We start from the raw sequence: 19,127 nt of genomic DNA on the forward strand, positions 1-19,127 counted from the left end.
GCATCGTTGGACGCAGCTAAGGCGTTTGACTCTCTTGAATGGCCCTTTTTGTCTGCTTGCCTGCAGAAATATGGTTTATGGGATACATTTTTGAAATGGGTTAGTGTATTGTACATGAAACCTAAGGCCCGTATAATTGTATACGGTTCCATTTCTGAGCCATTTTCATTATATAGGGGAACCTGTCAAGGGTGCCCCCTTTCCCCAGCCCTATTTGCTCTAGGAATAGAGGCATTAGCAATACGTCTACGATCTTCCCCTGGTATTGAGGGTATAAAAATAGCGGTCGAATTGATACCATTGGTTTGTACGCTGATGACATGATAGTATTCATGGATAACACAGAAGAAACGTTACCGAGGGTGATTGCTACCATAGATAAATTTAGTGGGTTCTCAGGCCTATATATTAACTGGGATAAATCTGCCCTATTACCTCTCTCTCAGTCCCCAGCATCTAATCTTAATACTCTTTCCTCGCTGCCCATAGTATCTGACTTTAAGTATCTGGGTATATATATGTCCCAACATAGTAGGTCGGACTTACAACTCAATATTCTCCCTCTACTAGACTACGCTAAATTGAAATTTACAGCTTCCATTATCTGTAGCAGGCCACATTAACCTCATTAAAATGATATTGCTCCCTAAATTCAATTATTGTCTTTAACATAGCGCAGTAACTGTAATTCTTTTTCACCAACTTAAACTCTCAAGTTGCTTCATTCATATGGGGGAAAAGCAGGCCTAAACTTAAATTGACTACTTTGCAGAGATCTAAGCAGGGGGGAGGAGCGGCATTACTGGATTTTTTTTATACTATCTGGCGGGACAGGCTAGGGCACTATGTAAATGGATGCCTCATAACTGTCTCCCTAACTCTGAAAGTCACCTGGTTTGTTCGGCTAGCGCTAAATGTCCGTTGGGTCTTCTGGAATCAGAAAAAATAAACGCTCCCCGCTTATTACCCATGCTCCGATTGGCGCGATCGACTTGGCGACAAATTAAAAAAGTTATTGGGTTTGGGGATATTATTGCCGAAATGCCTTTATGGGATAATGGTTATTTCCCGATGTTGGTAGATCACCCATCTGCAGGTTTTTGGGTTTCCTACGGGGTTTTCTCGGTGGGAGATTTATACGATCAGGGGGTCTTTATCTCCTTTGAACAGCTGCAAGCTAAATAAGCTTTTCCAAGATCTCAATTTTTTCGTTACCTGCAACTTAGATCAGCCATTCAGTCATATATTAGAAATGTGGGAGCAAACCGCAACATTTCATCTTTGCCCCTGATAGGTATTCTTAAATCACAGGGACCTCAGGGTCTTATTTCATCTCTGTACACATATCTGTTATCGATGGGAACGAACTCAGTTATAAATTCGATTAAAGGCAAGTGGGAGGGACTTATCCCTGATATGCAAAACGAAGAATGGGAAGAAATTCTAGACTCCCCCCTTAAAGTATCCCCGTCAATTAATAATAAGATGACCCAGTTATACATAATTCATCAGTCATATTTGACTCCAATGAGACTTTTTTGGATGGGTCGATATTCGACGTCGGAATGTTTGCGTTGCCATTTGCCAGACGCTGACTTCATACATATGATATGGCAGTGCCCCATTATTTTTCAATATTGGGGGGAGGTAACGTCGTTACTGACTTCTCTGCTGTCAATCCCGGTGCCTCTTGAACCCTTGATCTGTCTGTTCGGAGTATGGGATGAGGAGGCTTGGGAACATCATGTTGGGATTTTTTTACGAGAAACGCTATTTCTGGCACGGAAGATGTTAGCGTTGCGGTGGATGGGAAACTCACCCCCCTCCCTTGGGTCCTGGATTGAGTTGGTGAATACGATTGTCCCATATGAGCGTACACTTTATCAGAATAGGGGTTGCCCGGGCAAATTTAATAAAATCTGGGATAGGTGGAATACCTCCCATCTCACTTTGTGACCTAACCAATTGATAACGATATAGTTTTTTTGATCTCTTGTTCTGCAGACACTGCGCAATGGAGAGCATAATGTTACTGTTAAATGGCGGCGTAGTAGTAGTTCTGGAGGCTTAGTTTAGTTGTAGTTTAGGAACTTTACGTACTGACAGTTCCATAATTTCACATATATGTTTTTTATATATAAATGATTAGCATATATATGCTCTGATGTCTTTTTCGTTTCTTGCGAATGTAACCATGCAAGCCAATAACAAAGACGAACATGTATACTGTATTTTATTTGTGATTAATAAATAAACGAATTTAAAAAAAAAAAAAAGATAGGTTTGGTTTGGTAGGTCTTTTTAAGAATCCGTAAAATTGGCACAATAGTCTGACAACAATATTCCCAGATACCATATGTGAGTCAGAAAGGCATGCAGGCATCTTCTCCACGCTGTTCCCTTTTTCATTTTTAGCTCTTTCCCATCCTTGTCAGCTTTTTTCCCATGCCCCCAGACATGTTGGGTCCAGCAGAAAAAGATTTGGCTTTTCCATTGACTTGCATTGGATATGTTATTTGGTACGAATACACGGATATTAGAATTTATTTGTGCCTATTTTCCCGAATACGAATATTTCACTATATGCTCAAAACTAATTACCAACTGCCAACTGTCAACCAGCTCTTCCTAATGGCATTTTACATGACTATCTTTAGGTCACTATCTCTTTTGGAAAGGAATCAACATCAACCTTCAATACAGTCCAGAGTCATTCTTAGCTCTGCGAGATACCATGGCGACAATCTGGTCTAATTATATAATGCACTTACAGTTGCTTATAGTCATGGAGACTTAATCAGAAAAGCTATTCATATTTGTTCTCAAAATGAAGAAATACTGACTGTAGCGAAAGTCCATGTTGTTTTTGGTTAGGCTGGGTGCATAGTACGTCCTAACTCAGCATCGTGGGATTCTAACTACTGCAAGTATCCCAAAACAGAATTCATACAGTTCTCTGCCTAAACTATTGACTTCAATGGGTCAAATGGAGTCTACAAATATCTAAAGGAACGTCCCAGTGTAGAGGGATCATCATTATTCTCATTTGTACATGGAAACATGAGAAGCAATGGAATGAAACTGAAAGGGAGAAGATACAGATTCGATATTAGGCTGGAGTCACGCTAGAGAGGAATACGGACGAGTGCTATGCGATAATAAATCGCATAGCACTCGGACCAATGTTAATCTATGGGGCAGCTCCCATCATCCGTTTTTTCTCGGCAGTATTATACGTGCGAGTGAAATCGCAGCATGCTGCAATTTGCACCGTATATCGGCTGAGACTCGCCAATACAAGTCTATAGGTGCAAGAAAAAAACGGAGAACACCCCGACCATCAGTTTGACTTGCGAGAAATACGCAAGCATTTTCCTCATTTCAGCCCATTGAGCCATTAAATTCAGTGGGAAAACCATTGAGAAATACGCATGTCATACGGATTGCATATGGAAGTCACATGGATACATAGATGCGAGGAAATAGCATCCTCGCATTGCAGATGGATTACATACAGATCACTTTTCGGGAACACTTGTGTGATTCTCGTCCGTGAAACACGGACTGATTTTTTATACGTTATGTGTGACTCCGGCCTTAGAAAAAACTTTTTGATAGTGAGGGTAATCAATGAGTGGAACAGGCTGCCATGAGAGGTTTTGAGTTCTCCATCAATGGAAGTCTTCAAATAGAGGCTGGACAGAGATCTGTCTGAAATTGTTTGGTGAATCCTGCATTGAGCAGGGGGTTGGACACGATGACCCTGGAGGTCCCGTCCAACTCTAACATTCTTGGATTCTACAATTTTAAACTTTAGGCTGTTTGACCTTTATTCCTGGTGGTGTCCATCTTTTCAGCTGTACACAATAATGTAGTCTACCATGCCATTGTATCCAGCTAAAAAGACGGACTTTTATCTGTCACGTCTAAATTAATGACTCCATCGATAGGACAACATTTTTTGGATATTCATAGGGAAAGCTCCAACTAAGTGCTGATCAAGGACTAGGATGCTGTGTGAACCCAGTCTTACCTAAAACATTTGTACCAAAATGGTCATGCAATTTTGCATAGCTAAAGTCCAATTCTATGAGGGTCTGATCCCATTAGGTTCCATATAAATGGATGTGACGGTCCAATTAGCAACAGATCTTAATGGATCCTAATGGATCTTGATGACTTATAATTGGTTTCACAGGTTTCCATTTTTCACTGGATAGAGTAGCGCAGCAAATTATGTTATACTGCTCATCAAGAGTAATGGAAATCTGACCCAAGGTGACCAGATCATAAAGTCATGTCAGGGGTGGACATTTCATTGATGCAACCCATGAGGTAGGGGGCCCCATTTTCACATCTAAAGCAGATGATGAGCTATTGGACTGCAAAGGGACCACACATTGTTCTTGCACAAGGGTCCGTTTCTGTCCCCCAGTGTGTCATGTTGTCCACCCAGTTACACATTGTAGGCAATACTATACATTCACGTAGAGAGAAAGCTGATAAGATGTGCAAATAAGATGGCTAACCAAGGTGAGGCAGTAAATACAGATGTAAGCAGGCATGCCGGGGTCTGTTACTCAATGTATGGCCTCCAATATTTGCACTATGAGGTCGCTAACTCTGTCGGATACCCGATGAATGGCCGCGGAATGCTGTTAACCAGTAATGATTGCTACCGAATTTTCTAAGGAGTCACACTCATTTGTACCTCGTTTGCTCTTTTCACTACTAGTAAATAATTAGGAAAAAACACCATAATATTCCTTGCTTTCTCCGGTTCCATCAACAAAGTAATCACAGACCCCCTCTCCACTGACAAAATTTGAAGAACTGTTGCGGGAAAGTTAATCTTCCCTCTCCTGCGCTCCTAACTTCGTCTTTATGAATCAAAACCATAGAGTCATAGTTGCTTTTTTTAACTCTTTGGGGCAAAAAAAATACAATTTTTATATCATTATATAACTTTTTTCTTAATGTAAACAACTTTTGACATCGCTCACAAAATTATTTGCATGGATGATCATTTGCAATCATCCTGTCCAGATGGTGATCGTGGGACATCACTTTTGTATCTTAGCCCATCCAATTTTTATTGTCACTATTTTTGACAATGGAATCAGGCATCACTTGTAATGGAAAATGTTTGAGAGGGGAAATCAAATGATCTGATTTATAGAAAAACTCCTCATTATTATTGGCGCTCGTTAAGCACTGAGATATTTGCTATATTGTGGATCGTTATAGGCAGCTTATGGTTTTGAGGTAGTTTTATAATTCTAATGTTCAATAGACGCTTGGCCACCACTTTAATAACCACATTAAGAGCAGGAGATGCTGACGTTGTTTTAACTTTATTCTTTCTCATATGTTAAGATAATCAGAAGAAACTAGAATTCCAACCCTTCAAAGATGATCAAAAACGCAGCAAGAAAATGAATAAATCAACCTCCTCTAAGTATTGTAACTACTTGTCACACATCATTCACAAGAATCGAGCATTCTAGAATGAAAAAGAAACTTTCAAGCACCAAATGACCAATGACAAATCATTAAATGATGCAACAACAGAAATATATCACCAAATTCGGACTTATGTAAATAGGCAGCCGAAAGAAGAGAACCATAAAATATTAAAAATTAAACCTTTATTTTAAATCATTAAAATACAAGTAAGATAATGGCACTAAAACAAATACAAGGGTTATACTTATAGAGAAGTGATTTCATGTACTGGACAATGATGATGAAAATATAAGGCACTATACCTGAGCACAATAAACCTCTGGATAATGGGGAAGAATAGATTAGGAGTCTACACTCACCCCGACGTACGTTTCCTCCATTGCTTCATCCAGGGGTGAACCCTTGTATAATACTTTACTATGTAGAATTGTGTATTCATTGGTATGTTATGGGATGTTATATGCACCCATCTAATTAACTTTTAGCCACATTTCTGCTTATGCTTGTTTGCACAATCCCCTAGTCCTATATTATTAGGTATTTTACAGCATGTGGAGAATACGGTTACTTAAACTTTGTACATGTTTCTATATATAACCTTTGCTGGAAATATTGATATATATGGATTAACTGGGTGTTTTGTTCACCTTGGATAAGATTAGCATCCCCCTTCTGGACACTTTCCTGTATTTGTTTTAGTGCCATTCTCTTACTTGAATTTTAGTGATTTATAATAAAAGTTTAATTTTTAATATTATATGATTCTCTTCTTTTAGCTGCCTATTTACATAAGTCCGAATTTGGTTATATGTTATTTGAAGTGCCATAGCTTGCTTTATATGGACCCAACTGGATAAAATAACAATAGAAATATACTGAATTAGGGACATTTTAGGACAAAAGTAAAAAATTGAGTCATTAAAATGAAAGTCTAGGAGGTATGTAATGGACCAATGATGGATAGATAATAGAGTTGGCCAATAACCAAATGAGTGACTCAAAGGAAGTATACAGGTCATTCTCAAAAAATTAGCATATAGTGTTAAATTTCATTATTTACCATAATGTAATGATTACAATTAAACTTTCATATATTATAGATTCATTATCCACCAACTGAAATTTGTCAGGTCTTTTATTGTTTTAATACTGATGATTTTGGCATACAACTCCTGATAACCCAAAAAACCTGTCTCAATAAATTAGCATATCAAGAAAAGGTTCTCTAAATGACCTATTACCCTAATCTTCTGAATCAACTAATTAACTCTAAACACATGCAAAAGATACCTGAGGCTTTTAAAAACTCCCTGCCTGGTTCATTACTCAAAACCCCCATCATGGGTAAGACTAGCGACCTGACAGATGTCAAGAAGGCCATCATTGACACCCTCAAGCAAGAGGGTAAGACCCAGAAAGAAATTTCTCAACAAATAGGCTGTTCCCAGAGTGCTGTATCAAGGCACCTCAATGGTAAGTCTGTTGGAAGGAAACAATGTGGCAGAAAACGCTGTACAACGAGAAGAGGTGACCGGACCCTGAGGAAGATTGTGGAGAAGGACCGATTCCAGACCTTGGGGAACCTGAGGAAGCAGTGGACTGAGTCTGGTGTGGAAACATCCAGAGCCACCGTGCACAGGCGTGTGCAGGAAATGGGCTACAGGTGCCGCATTCCCCAGGTAAAGCCACTTTTGAACCATAAACAGCGGCAGAAGCGCCTGACCTGGGCTACAGAGAAACAGCACTGGACTGTTGCTAAGTGGTCCCAAGTACTTTTTTCTGATGAAAGCAAATTTTGCATGTCATTCGGAAATCAAGGTGCCAGAGTCTGGAGGAAGACTGGGGAGAAGGAAATGCCAAAATGCCTGAAGTCCAGTGTCAAGTACCCACAGTCAGTGATGGTGTGGGGTGCCATGTCAGCTGCTGGTGTTGGTCCACTGTGTTTCATCAAGGGCAGGGTCAATGCAGCTAGCTATCAGGAGATTTTGGAGCACTTCATGCTTCCATCGGCTGAAATGCTTTATGGAGATGAAGATTTCATTTTTCAGCACGACCTGGCACCTGCTCACAGTGCCAAAACCACTGGTAAATGGTTTACTGACCATGGTATTACTGTGCTCAATTGGCCTGCCAACTCTCCTGACCTGAACCCCATAGAGAATCTGTGGGATATTGTGAAGAGAAAGTTGAGAGACGCAAGACCCAACACTCTGGATGAGCTTAAGGCCGCTATTGAAGCATCCTGGGCCTCCATAACATCTCAGCAGTGTCACAGGCTGATTGCCTCCATGCCACGCCGCATTGAAGCAGTCATTTCTGCCAAAGGATTCCCGACCAAGTATTGAGTGCATAACTGAACATTATTATTTGATGGTTTTTTTGTTTGGTATTAAAAAACACTTTTATTTGATTGGTCGGGTGAAATATGCTAATTTATTGAGACAGGTTTTTTGGGTTATCAGGAGTTGTAGGCCAAAATCATCAGTATTAAAACAATAAAAGACCTGACAAATTTCAGTTGGTGGATAATGAATCTATAATATATGAAAGTTTAATTGTAATCATTACATTATGGTAAATAATGAAATTTAACACTATATGCTAATTTTTTGAGAAGGACCTGTATATTATACACAATTTTCCTACTTGACATTTTAAACTATAATTTACCAGACTATGGCCTCACCCTGACCCCAAGACTTTGAAGCACCTTACAATAACTGAGTGTTAGAGGCTTAAAGAAGTATCACTTAATTGGGGTATAAGACAAGACCTCCCAGAATTGCAAGTTATTCTCTGTCCTTCGAAAGGAGATAACTTATTGATTCAAGGGGGTCTGACAGCAATTTCAAAAATGGGGATCCAGAACCTGAGAAGGTGGCTCTGCAGATACCTTCTATTATGGAGAGGAAATGACCCATCTCTGTTCCAACTATTGTCTATGGGACTTCTGGAAATAGGGGAGCAAAGAACTTGGCTTTTTCTGGCAGTTCCATAGCCAATAGATGGAACAGAGATGGGTAATGTGCCCCTCTGATTCATTCAAGATGGGGCTGAAGAACATTGTTCTTGCTCTACCGGACCCTTTTTTGGGGGATTACTGGGGATAAGGGATAGGGTTCAACCTGTGACAGTGAAACTATAAATCCTATGATTGTCAGAGTCGGCTGAAGTGTTCAGTGTAATAACTATATCCATCTCACTGGTAGAGGTAGGAATGCCTCCAAAGTGAAGCACAGGGATTATTATTTTTCTTTGTATTGTGTAGAGACCTATATGTGTGTGATGATCAGAACCACCAACATAGCAGGTGACACAGTTGGGTCTCCACTGCTGGACATTTCTAAGCTACTTGTTAGTAAACCTCACCAATGAAAAAATTCTTCATTATGAAGTCTGTAGTCTAAGAAATAATTACTCTTTACCTAACTAAAAAATATTATTAAAATAAAATAAATAATTTCTAAAAATACAGTAGTGTTAATCATGTCATACCATGGAAATAAAAGGATAAAATTACAAATTGAATATAATAATAGTAAGAATAATAACAACAACAATAATAATAATAATAATAATAATAATAATAATAATAAAATAAGATATCTGTAATAATAATAATAATGATAATAAAAACAAATTGATCTATAATAATAATTATAAAAATAATGAAATAATATATGTAATAATAATAAATAATATATCTGTAATAATAATAATAAAATAATCAATCTAACATATATATGTAATAATAAAAACTAATAAAGTTTTAATAATAGAAATCATATTAAAATAGTCTGTAATATGAATAATAGTAAAATATCTATAATAATGATAAAAATATAAACTTAATTGAGCATCATACATAAGTGAAATGTGATAAAGAATAGTGCAATATAAAATCATATTTTTTCATTCGTTATAATAAAATGGAAATTAATAGAATAGAATAAAATACAATATAATAAAGGTAATCAAATATTAAAATATAACATAAAATAAAAAAACACACAAAATAAATGATAATATAAAAATATATATTAATAAAATAAAGTAAAAATAATACAGTATATAATAAAAAATGAAATACAATCCTTAAAAAAAAAAATTGAATACAAACAATAAAAATAATAAAATAAAGCAATGAAACAAACAAAAAAGCATAATTAAATGCAATCTAAAATAAAACAAACTGTAACGTAATAAATACATAATAACATAAAATATGAAAGAATATAATAGGCAAAATTGTCATTTCTTTTTCTTACCGGTCAGTAACATTACAATCCCCAGGATAATCACTCGTGTGCTCCATGCAGTATACATGGTTAATAAATATTAAACAAAAGTATTGAGACAGCAAAAAAGTCACTTTGGCGCAAGAAAATAAATATCCAGAAAGGTCCTCCTGGAGGTAAAGTGTCCAGAATATGTTCTCCCTCTCCCTTTATGTATCTCCATATATGTATGAAGCAAAGGTCACACATATATACACATTGGGACTTATAGAAAGCAGGGAGTGCACCAAGGTGTGTGATCAGTGACCTCATACACGATAATGAAAAAGTAATGTATGTATGGCTTTGGGTCCGATATCTAAACACAGGCTGGAGAAGTTAGAGAGAATTTATCATGCAGGAAATGAAAGTAGAAGCATGGAGTAAGTGGGACTGAGTATGGGGGTCTTAGTTTGAGAATTCCTTAATTTTTTTCTCCAAAAAGTTTTAAAATGTTCAATGTTTTTTATTTTGAATATTTTAGTGACACATATAATTGTAGTAAACCCCCTGTTGCTTTTTTAGTCTTGGATGTTCGGGGTGTGGGAATGTTGGGTCATCTGAGTCAACAGTCAGAGGTGATCCATTTTGCTTTGGCTCATTGTCAATGAGTTGAGTAGGAGTTATCTCCTTTCTGTAACTAACTCTCTTTTTTTGGGTAAGACTATGTAAGAATATATAGGTTGACATTGAGGATCAGGACCACAAACGTTTGCGATGAGTAGGATTTTTAGATGTTGGCCACCTAACAATTTGAGTCTTGGGAATTCAAGGTTGATTTTAAACAGTTGTCCTCCATTTTTTTTAATTACAAGCTGATGGCAGTCTTAGCCCCTTAATGACCGCCAATACGTCTTTTAACTGACCTGAGATATAAGAGAATACCATCCCCATACAGGTGACAATCCAGCAGCTGTCGGCTGTGCACTATAGCTGACAACTTGCAGCAACAGCCACGATTAGTGTTTGCACCGTCCAAATCTGTTTAACCCCTTAGATGCTGCTGTCAATAGTGACTACATCATTATAAATGGTTAAAAGAATGTGGGGGCTTCCTCTTTATCCAAACTGGTGCCCTCAGATCATCATTTTGTGGTCCTGATGTTTGCGATGGCAATTCACGACCAAATAGTGGCCTTACAGTCTGACAGCTGTTCAGAAGTTAGCGGCATTTAGGTGGTAATAATACACATTTTCATTTATTTGCTACCATTATATTTCTATTATTTCTATTATTCCAATATGGTATACCTTAAACAGCTATGTACTTCTTGCAGGGAAGACTGTTCATGTTATATTATATTTTGTTATGAAAACTTCAAATAAACACATTGAAACTAAATTAGGAAATTGCAAATTTTTTTAAAATTTTTTTTCAAATTTGATATTTTTTTTTATAAATAAACACAAAACGTATTGACCTAAATTTATCATTATCATAAAGAAAAATGTGTCATGAAAAAACAATCTCAAAATCACGGGGATTTGTTGAAGCGTTCCAGAGTTATTCCCACATAAAGTGACACAGGTCAGATTTCAAAAATTTGGCTCCGTCACTAAGGGGTTAAAATTCCAAAACAGACATTCACCTACTGGACCCTGCTGTTTCTCTGTGAATATTCCCCACCAGTCTACTGCTTCTTCTTCCTCTGGCGGAGGACGTCACATGTGGCCATTGATTGGCTGCAAATGTTCAGCCTCAAAAAGAGAACAAAAGACTGAATCTCCCAGTGGATCGTCAACACTGCAGTTAATCAGAGGGTGCTGATTGGATGCAGAGGTCTCCTGATTTTTAAGAAAATGCCTTTATTTAGAATCTTCATCTATTAACCAAAGTGGAAAGAGGTTTAAAAAGATAGTCTCTCTTGATAAGAAATTGATCAGTACATAATGTTATTCCTATACAAATTCCATCAATATTAAAATACTCCAATATTTATGGACATAACTGTTTATCACTCTCCCATATTGGTAATTCTGCTTCACGTCACCTGTCTTATCTATGGCATTATTTCTGTGCAGTGTTGTGCATAAATATGTGATTCTTCAGATTTTGTATTAGTCTATGTCTGATGAAGAGACCTGAGTAGTCTCAAAAGCTTGCAATTTGTTACCATCTTTTCAGTTAGCCATTAAAAGGTATCAACCACTGAGGACTCTCAATTCTAAACATTTTTCCATTGATATTAAACTAGTTATTATTATTATACATTTTTATAGCGCCATTTATTCCATGGCGCTTTAAATGTGAAAAGGGGGCAAGTATAGACAAATACAATAAACATAAGCAAAAAAAACAAAAAAAAAACCAAGGCACTACACTAACAGGTACAGAAGCAGGGAGGAACTAATTCCTCTATACCAGTGCTGGAGAAACCCTGGCTCGCAGGACTTTTTCTGCAGCCCCCAGGCTGATTACTGGAGACCTCTTCGCTTGGGCCAGTAGATGCTACAGAATAATCAAAGGAGTCATTGGGGCGGGGGCTGCGGTATAAGCACAGGAAACATTAGGGCTGGAACTGCAGTATAATCACAGGAGACATTGGGGTTGGAGCTGTGGTATAATCACAGGAGAAATTGAGGCTAGGGCTGCGATATGGTCACAGGAGACATGGGGACCAAGGCTGCAATAAAAACACAGGAGACATTAGGGCTTAGGCTACGGTATGATCACAGGAGACATTGGGTTGTAGCTGCAGTAAAAAAGCAGGAGACATTAAGCCTGGGGTTGAGGTATAATCACAGGAGACATTGGGGTTGGGAATGCGATATCATCACAGGAGACATTGGGACTGGGGCTGTGGTATCATCACAGGAGACATTGTGGCTTGGGCATCATCACAGTAGAAATTGGCACTGGGGCTGTGGTATCATCACAGGAGACATTGTGACTGAGGCTGCGGTATTAGTACGGGAGACATAGGAGCTGGAGCTACAGTATAAACACTGGAGACATTGGGACTGGAGGTGCGGTATAATCACAGGAGACATTGGGACTGGGGCTGAGGTATAATAATAATAACAGGAGACATTGGGACTGGAGCTGTGGTATAAGCACTGGAGACAATAGGGCTGGGCTGCAGTATGAGCAAGGGAGATATTGGGGCTGGAGCTGTGGTATAATCACAGTAGACATTGGGGCTGGGGCTGCGGTATAAGCACAGAAGATATTAAGGCTGAGGCTGCAGTATAATCACAGGAGACATTGGGTCTGTGGCTGTAGTATGATCACAGGCGATATGGGGGCTGCAGCATAAGCACAGGAGACATTGGGGCTGGGGCTGCGGTATAAGCACAGGAGACAATGGGGCTAGGACTGCAGTATAAGCATAAGAAACATTGGGGCTAGGGCTGTGGTATAATCACAGGAGACATGGGGTCTGGGGCTGCTGTATGATCACAGGAGATATGGGGGCTAGGGCTGCAGTATAAGCACAGGAGACATTGGGGCTAGGGCTGCAGTATAAGTACAGGAGACAATGGAGCTAGGGCTACAGTATAAGCACAAGAGACATTGGAGCTGAGGCACAGTTGTGTGGCCCCTGAAGGATGGTAGAGATACAGTATACAAAAGGCTCTTGGCAGAAAAAACGTTAATCACCCCAACGCTAAACAGTATTTTTCTAAGCTTCTGTTCACATCTATGGCGTAGTTCCCATTATAAACCAAATATCTATATTATTAAGTAGAGACCAGGAATGAGCAGCTAGTAGTAGGTGGATACTTTCCTAACTTTCTGTGACACCCCAGGAGTCCGGTTGCCACAATGGCATTGCCTTTATCTCGGAGGGGGTGATGTCATGCCTGGACACAAGGAGGGCTTCCTTAATCAGGTAATACAAACATACAACACCTTCCTAACTCCAGACCAGAACGGGGAGCTCTAAACCCAGTTTCAGGGTAGCTTCCCTTTAAGTTCTGGTCTGGAGCGGGGTTACTAAGTTTAGTGTGAGACACTGAAGGGAAAGGAAGCAAGAGAGGAGCCTGGGGTCTGGAGCTGCGACTGGGCTCACCCCAAGATAAAGCGCTTAGAGACCAGACACCGGAGTTCGTGGTGGTGAGAGGATTGCATACCCAGCCAGAGGGCAGGAGATTCCAAGTCTCCTGTCCTCAACTGACATCCGGAGGCAACACAGCAGGTCAGGAGCCTGGGGCTGCCAGTGAGAAGGCAGTGCCCAAGACAGGCTCATGCTGTCAACTATATGGGTTGGAAGTACAGACACTGAGAGGACTTGTGCAGAGCTTCAGGCAGCAAGGGTCAGGGTACAAAGCCCAAAAGGAAGACCCCCGAACCCACCTGGTTAGGTGGATCCCAAGTTGCTTCCAGGCTGCCCGCACCCCATCATCAACTGTTACCTGTACCCTGAACTGTACCTGCATTTCATCAGTAAAAGGTAAAGGAAACTGCTACCCTTGTGTTCTTCAATCATTACCTGCGCCCTCAGCCCTGCACCCCATCATTTACCATCCTTCACCAACTGTACCAGGTAGCCCTGGGGCACTGCTCCACCTGTGGGGAGCAGAACCATCCAAGCTGCATTACAATCAGCCCCAGCGGTCCCTTTAAGCATCATCGGCCATCACAGGTGGCGTCAAGAATCATCCGTTTAAGACTTTATTTCCACTTCCATTTACATCCCCTTTAACTGGATGCCCAGTTCCACTGACAAGGTCACTGCCACTGTGACCACCCCTTTAAGTACTACCGGACCCGGTACCGAGTACCCCACATTCCTAGCAGGTGCTCCATTTCCTCTCAGCTCAAAATAACCTAAGATAAATGATGTAAAATGACTAATTTTGCAAAAAAATTGTTTTTTTTCTTTAAATTCTCTGTTGGGCGTTGTTTATGCTATATGCATCCACAGGGCTGCCACTAGGAATTTCGGGGCCCCATACTGGCAAAATTTTTGGGGCCCCCTTGAGACTCCGCCCAGGCTCCACCCCTTGAACTGTTCACAGTCAAAAGATTTTTAAAGCTGCCACCACGACATTGTTGGGCCCTACCCTACTCTAACCTATTAAACATTTGTTAAAGTATCCAATACAATTTAGGTATATTTTTATTTATTTTTCAATTTTTAAAATGACCAATACCACATACAGTGGACAAATACCACCGCACCATGACCAGACCACATATTACCACCATAGGATCACCAATAATATCACATACAGGGGACAAATACCACCGCTCCATGACCAGATCACATATTACCACAACATATTACCACCACATAGTGACCAAATAATAGCACATATAAGGAACAAATACCGCCACACCATGGCCGGACAACATATTACCACCACATAGTGACTGAATACTACAATACTGATCGGTAATAAAAAACCCCAATACTAATATCACCATAAGTGCCAGTATTCACAGGAGATCTGTACTTACTATGCAGTGTCTGTGTACAGGTAATACAGTGATCATCGGTGACATTATACACTGGTGCTCTGTATATAGTGTATAATGTAAAGGTAATTCAGTGATCACTGGTGACATTGTACACAGGACCACTGTATATAGTATACGGTGTACAGCATCAGTGTACCGGTAACACACTGACTCACCAGTGACGTCTCTAGGTGAATTCCTTCCTCTTTGCTTTTAATCTTCATCCATCGCAGACCGCCGTCACTTCATCCAGCCAGAGCTCGTCTCTGCAGGAAATAACAGAGCACTGCCTGCAGAACACATTACTTATTTTTTTCCCAAATTGTAAACTATAACAGATGAAGAAAAAAGCGACAGTGTTGGCCTGCACAGTAACAGGACCGCCCCACCCCCATTTAAAACAGTATCCTCAAAAAATAAAATAAATACATTACTGCAGTAATAATATCCCTTAATTTGCCCGTATGGTAACAATATTCCCCATCCTGGCCCCCGTGTCTCATTCCTGGCTCCAGCCATATGTTCTCCTATCCTGCCCTCATGTAATGTCCCATCCTGCCCCATATGATCTCCCCATCCTGCCCCATGATCCTGCCTCTTCTGTCCCATGATCCTGCCCCATCTGTCTCAATCCTGCCCCATATTCCTGCCCGATCTGTCCTCATTCTGCCCCGTGTCTCCATTCTGCCCCCTGTGTCTCCATTCTGCCCTGCCCTGCCTATGTTCTTTGAGGTGTAATTAAATTTTTTTTTATATTTTCACATACTTCATGGGTGTGCATGCCATTATTGGTCGAGTCTTTTTTCTTTTGAGTTCATAGCATTCCATTCTGCCCTGTGTCTCCATTCTGCCCCGTGTCTCCATTCTGCCCCGTGTCTCCATTCTGCCCCGTGTCTCCATTCTGCCTCTTGTCTCCATTCTGCCCCGTGTCTCCATTCTGCGCCACTGTCTCCATTCTGCCCCACTGTCTCCATTCTGCCCCACTGTCTCCATTCTGCCCCACTGTCTCCATTCTGCCCCACTGTCTCCATTCTGCCCCACTGTCTCCATTCTGCCCCAGTGTCTCCATTCTGCCCTAGTGTCTGCATTCTGCCCCAGTGTCTGCATTCTACCCCAGTGTCTCCATTCTGCCCCGTGTCTCCATTCTGCCCCGTGTCTCCATTCTGTCCCGTGTCTCCATTCTGCCCCACTGTCTCCATTCTGCCCCAGTGTCTCCATTCTGCCCCACTGTCTCCATTCTGTCCCAGTGTCTCCATTCTGCCCCACTGTCTCCATTCTGCCCCACTGTCTCCATTCTGCCCTAGTGTCTGCATTCTGCCCCAGTGTCTGCATTCTGCCTGTGTCTCCATTCTGCCCCAGTGTCTCTATTCTGCCCCAGTGTCTGTATTCTGCCCCAGTGTCTGCATTCTGCCCCAGTGTCTGCATTCTGCCCCAGTGTCTCCATTCTGCCCCACTGTCTCCATTCTGCTCCACTGTCTCCATTCTGCTCCACTGTCTCCATTCTGCCCCACTGTCTCCATTCAGCCCCAGTGTCTCCATTCAGCCCCAGTGTCTGCATTCTGCCCCACTGTCTCCATTCTGCCCCAGTGTCTGCATTCTGCCCCACTGACTCCTTTCTTCCCCACTGTCTGCATTCTGCCCCACTGTCTCCATTCTGCCCCAGTGTCTGCATTCTTCCCCACTGTCTCCATTCTTCCCCAGTGTCTGCATTCTGCCCCAGTGTCTGCATTCTGCCCCACTGTCTCCATTCTGCCCCACTGTCTCCATTCTGCCCCACTGTCTCCATTCTGCCCCACTGTCTCCATTCTTCCCCACTGTCTCCATTCTTCCCCAGTGTCTGCATTCTGCCCCACTGTCTCCATTCTGCCCCACTGTCTCCATTCTGCCCCACTGTCTCCATTCTGCCCCACTGTCTGCATTCTTCCCCACTGTCTCCATTCTGCCCCAGTGTCTCCATTCTGCCCCGTGTCTGCATTCTGCCCCAGTGTCTCCATTTCTGCCCCCTTGTCTCCATTCTGCCCCCGTGTCTGCATTCTGCCCCCGTGTCTCCAATCCTGCTCCCGTCCTTGTGTCTCCATCCTGAAACATTGCGGCTTGCCGCTTTCAATAAAAATAATTAAAAAAAAAAACAAAAAAAACTTTCTTCTTATCTTGCCGCGCTCCTGCGGCGAAGATCCCTCCCAGCGTTTCAGCGCGCACTCGCCGGCGAATGACAATGACGTCATACGCCGGTGATGCGCGCTGATGTCAGCTGCCAGCCTCCGATTGACTGACAGCTTTAACCATTGCTTTTCGGGCCCACACGGGCCCGGAAGGCAAACTGAACCTGCGTCCCGGACCGATAGAAGCCGCCTGCCACTGGGGCCCGGGCACGGTGAGCAGAAGAGATGGGGCCCATACGCCAGTCAGGGCAGTAATGCCCTGATGGCGGCCCTGCTGCATCTATATGTGGCCTTAAAGGGATATTTAGCATTGTAACACCATGGCTGTATGATGCCATGTAAAAAAAACAGCACCACACTGGTTTACAGAATTTGTCTGGTATTGCAGGTCAGCCATATTCACTTAATAGTGCCAATCTGCAACTTCTGGGAGAAAGCAACTATGTTTTTTATGTATAATTACTTTCAATAGGCTTTAAGGATGACCAGGAAAGCTTGGGGGGCAGACATAGGGCTCACTGCTGCCACCTTCATCAGTTCCCCAATGGTATAACATGTTTCTACTGTAAGATGGGTATTATGAACCGTCCTTTATGTGGTGGAATTGCATTTTATTATAAGCGATCAATGGTAAAAATATCTATATGCTCAAAGAAAAAATAGAAATGCGTCACACCATCGCCCGCCCCAACTGTAAATAAATGGATGGTTTACATGGAAACGGAACTGGTCAATGCGGTGACAGGTCAAAACGTGGAAAATCAATGGTGAAAACAAGAATCAGTGACGTCCAGAACAACAATATACCATGGCGTGTTAGAAAATGGCTTTACATTAGGATGATAGATATATAGATAAATATGGATAGATACATGGATTAATAGTGGGGGAAGTATGTGACACACTGTCGATTTTGCAAGTTTTTCCATCTGCAAAGAATAATAATCTTTATTTTTATATAGCGCTAACATATTACGCAGCGCTTTACAGTTTTGCACACATTATCATCACTGTCCCCAATGGGGCTCACAATCTAAATTCAGGAGGGGTCTGTAATTTTGTAATTTCTGTAATCAACTGTGAGAGACAGAATCTAAAAATAAAATCCAGAAAATCACATTGTAGGAATTTTACATAATTAATTTGCATTTTATTGCATGAAATAAGTGATTGATCACCGACCAACCAGCCAGACTTTTGGCTCTCACAGACCTGTTAGTTTTTCTTTAAGAAGCTCTCTGACTCTGCACTCATTACCTGTATTAATTGCACCTGTTTGAACTTGTTACCTGAATAAAAGATACCTGTCCACACACTCAATCAATCACACTCCAACCTCTCCACCATGGCCAAGACCAAAGAGCTGTCTAAGGACCCCAGGGACAAAATTGTAGACCTGAACAAGGCTGGGATGGGCTACAGGGCAATAGGCAAGCACCTTGGTGAGAAGGCAACAGCTGTTAGCACAATTATTAGAAAATGGAAGAAACACAAGATGATTGTCTGGGGCTCAATGCAAGATCTCGCCTTGTGGGCTAATGATCATTCTGAGAAAGGTTAGTAATCAGCCCAGAACTACAAGGGAGGACCTGATCACTGACTTGAAGAGAGCTGGGACCACAGTCTCAAACATTACTGTTAGTAACGCACTACGCCGTCATGGATTAAAATCCAGTAGAGCACGCAAGGTTCCCCTGTTGACACCAGCATATGTCCAGGCCCATTTGAAGTTCACCAATGACATCTGGATGATCCAGAGAAGGCATGGGAGAAGGTTATGTGGTCAGATGAGACCAAAATAGAACTTTTTGGTATCAA

General features: G+C 41.2%; 1 protein-coding gene across 1 annotated transcript in view; it reads right to left on the reverse strand.

Annotated features, from left to right (window-relative positions):
* LOC143803786 (uncharacterized) overlaps positions 1 to 9,879 on the reverse strand; it is an 80,081-nt gene extending 70,202 nt beyond the window's left edge. Inside the window, exon 1 of the mRNA XM_077281553.1 lies at positions 9,735 to 9,879. Within this exon, the coding sequence (XP_077137668.1) occupies positions 9,735 to 9,792 (58 nt within the window). The 5' untranslated portion in view covers positions 9,793 to 9,879. The remainder of the gene's footprint in view (positions 1 to 9,734) is intronic.
* Positions 9,880 to 19,127: the final 9,248 nt, after the last annotated feature.

Source organism: Ranitomeya variabilis, chromosome 2, assembly GCF_051348905.1.
Source record: "Ranitomeya variabilis isolate aRanVar5 chromosome 2, aRanVar5.hap1, whole genome shotgun sequence".
Lineage (NCBI taxonomy): Eukaryota > Metazoa > Chordata > Amphibia > Anura > Dendrobatidae > Ranitomeya > Ranitomeya variabilis.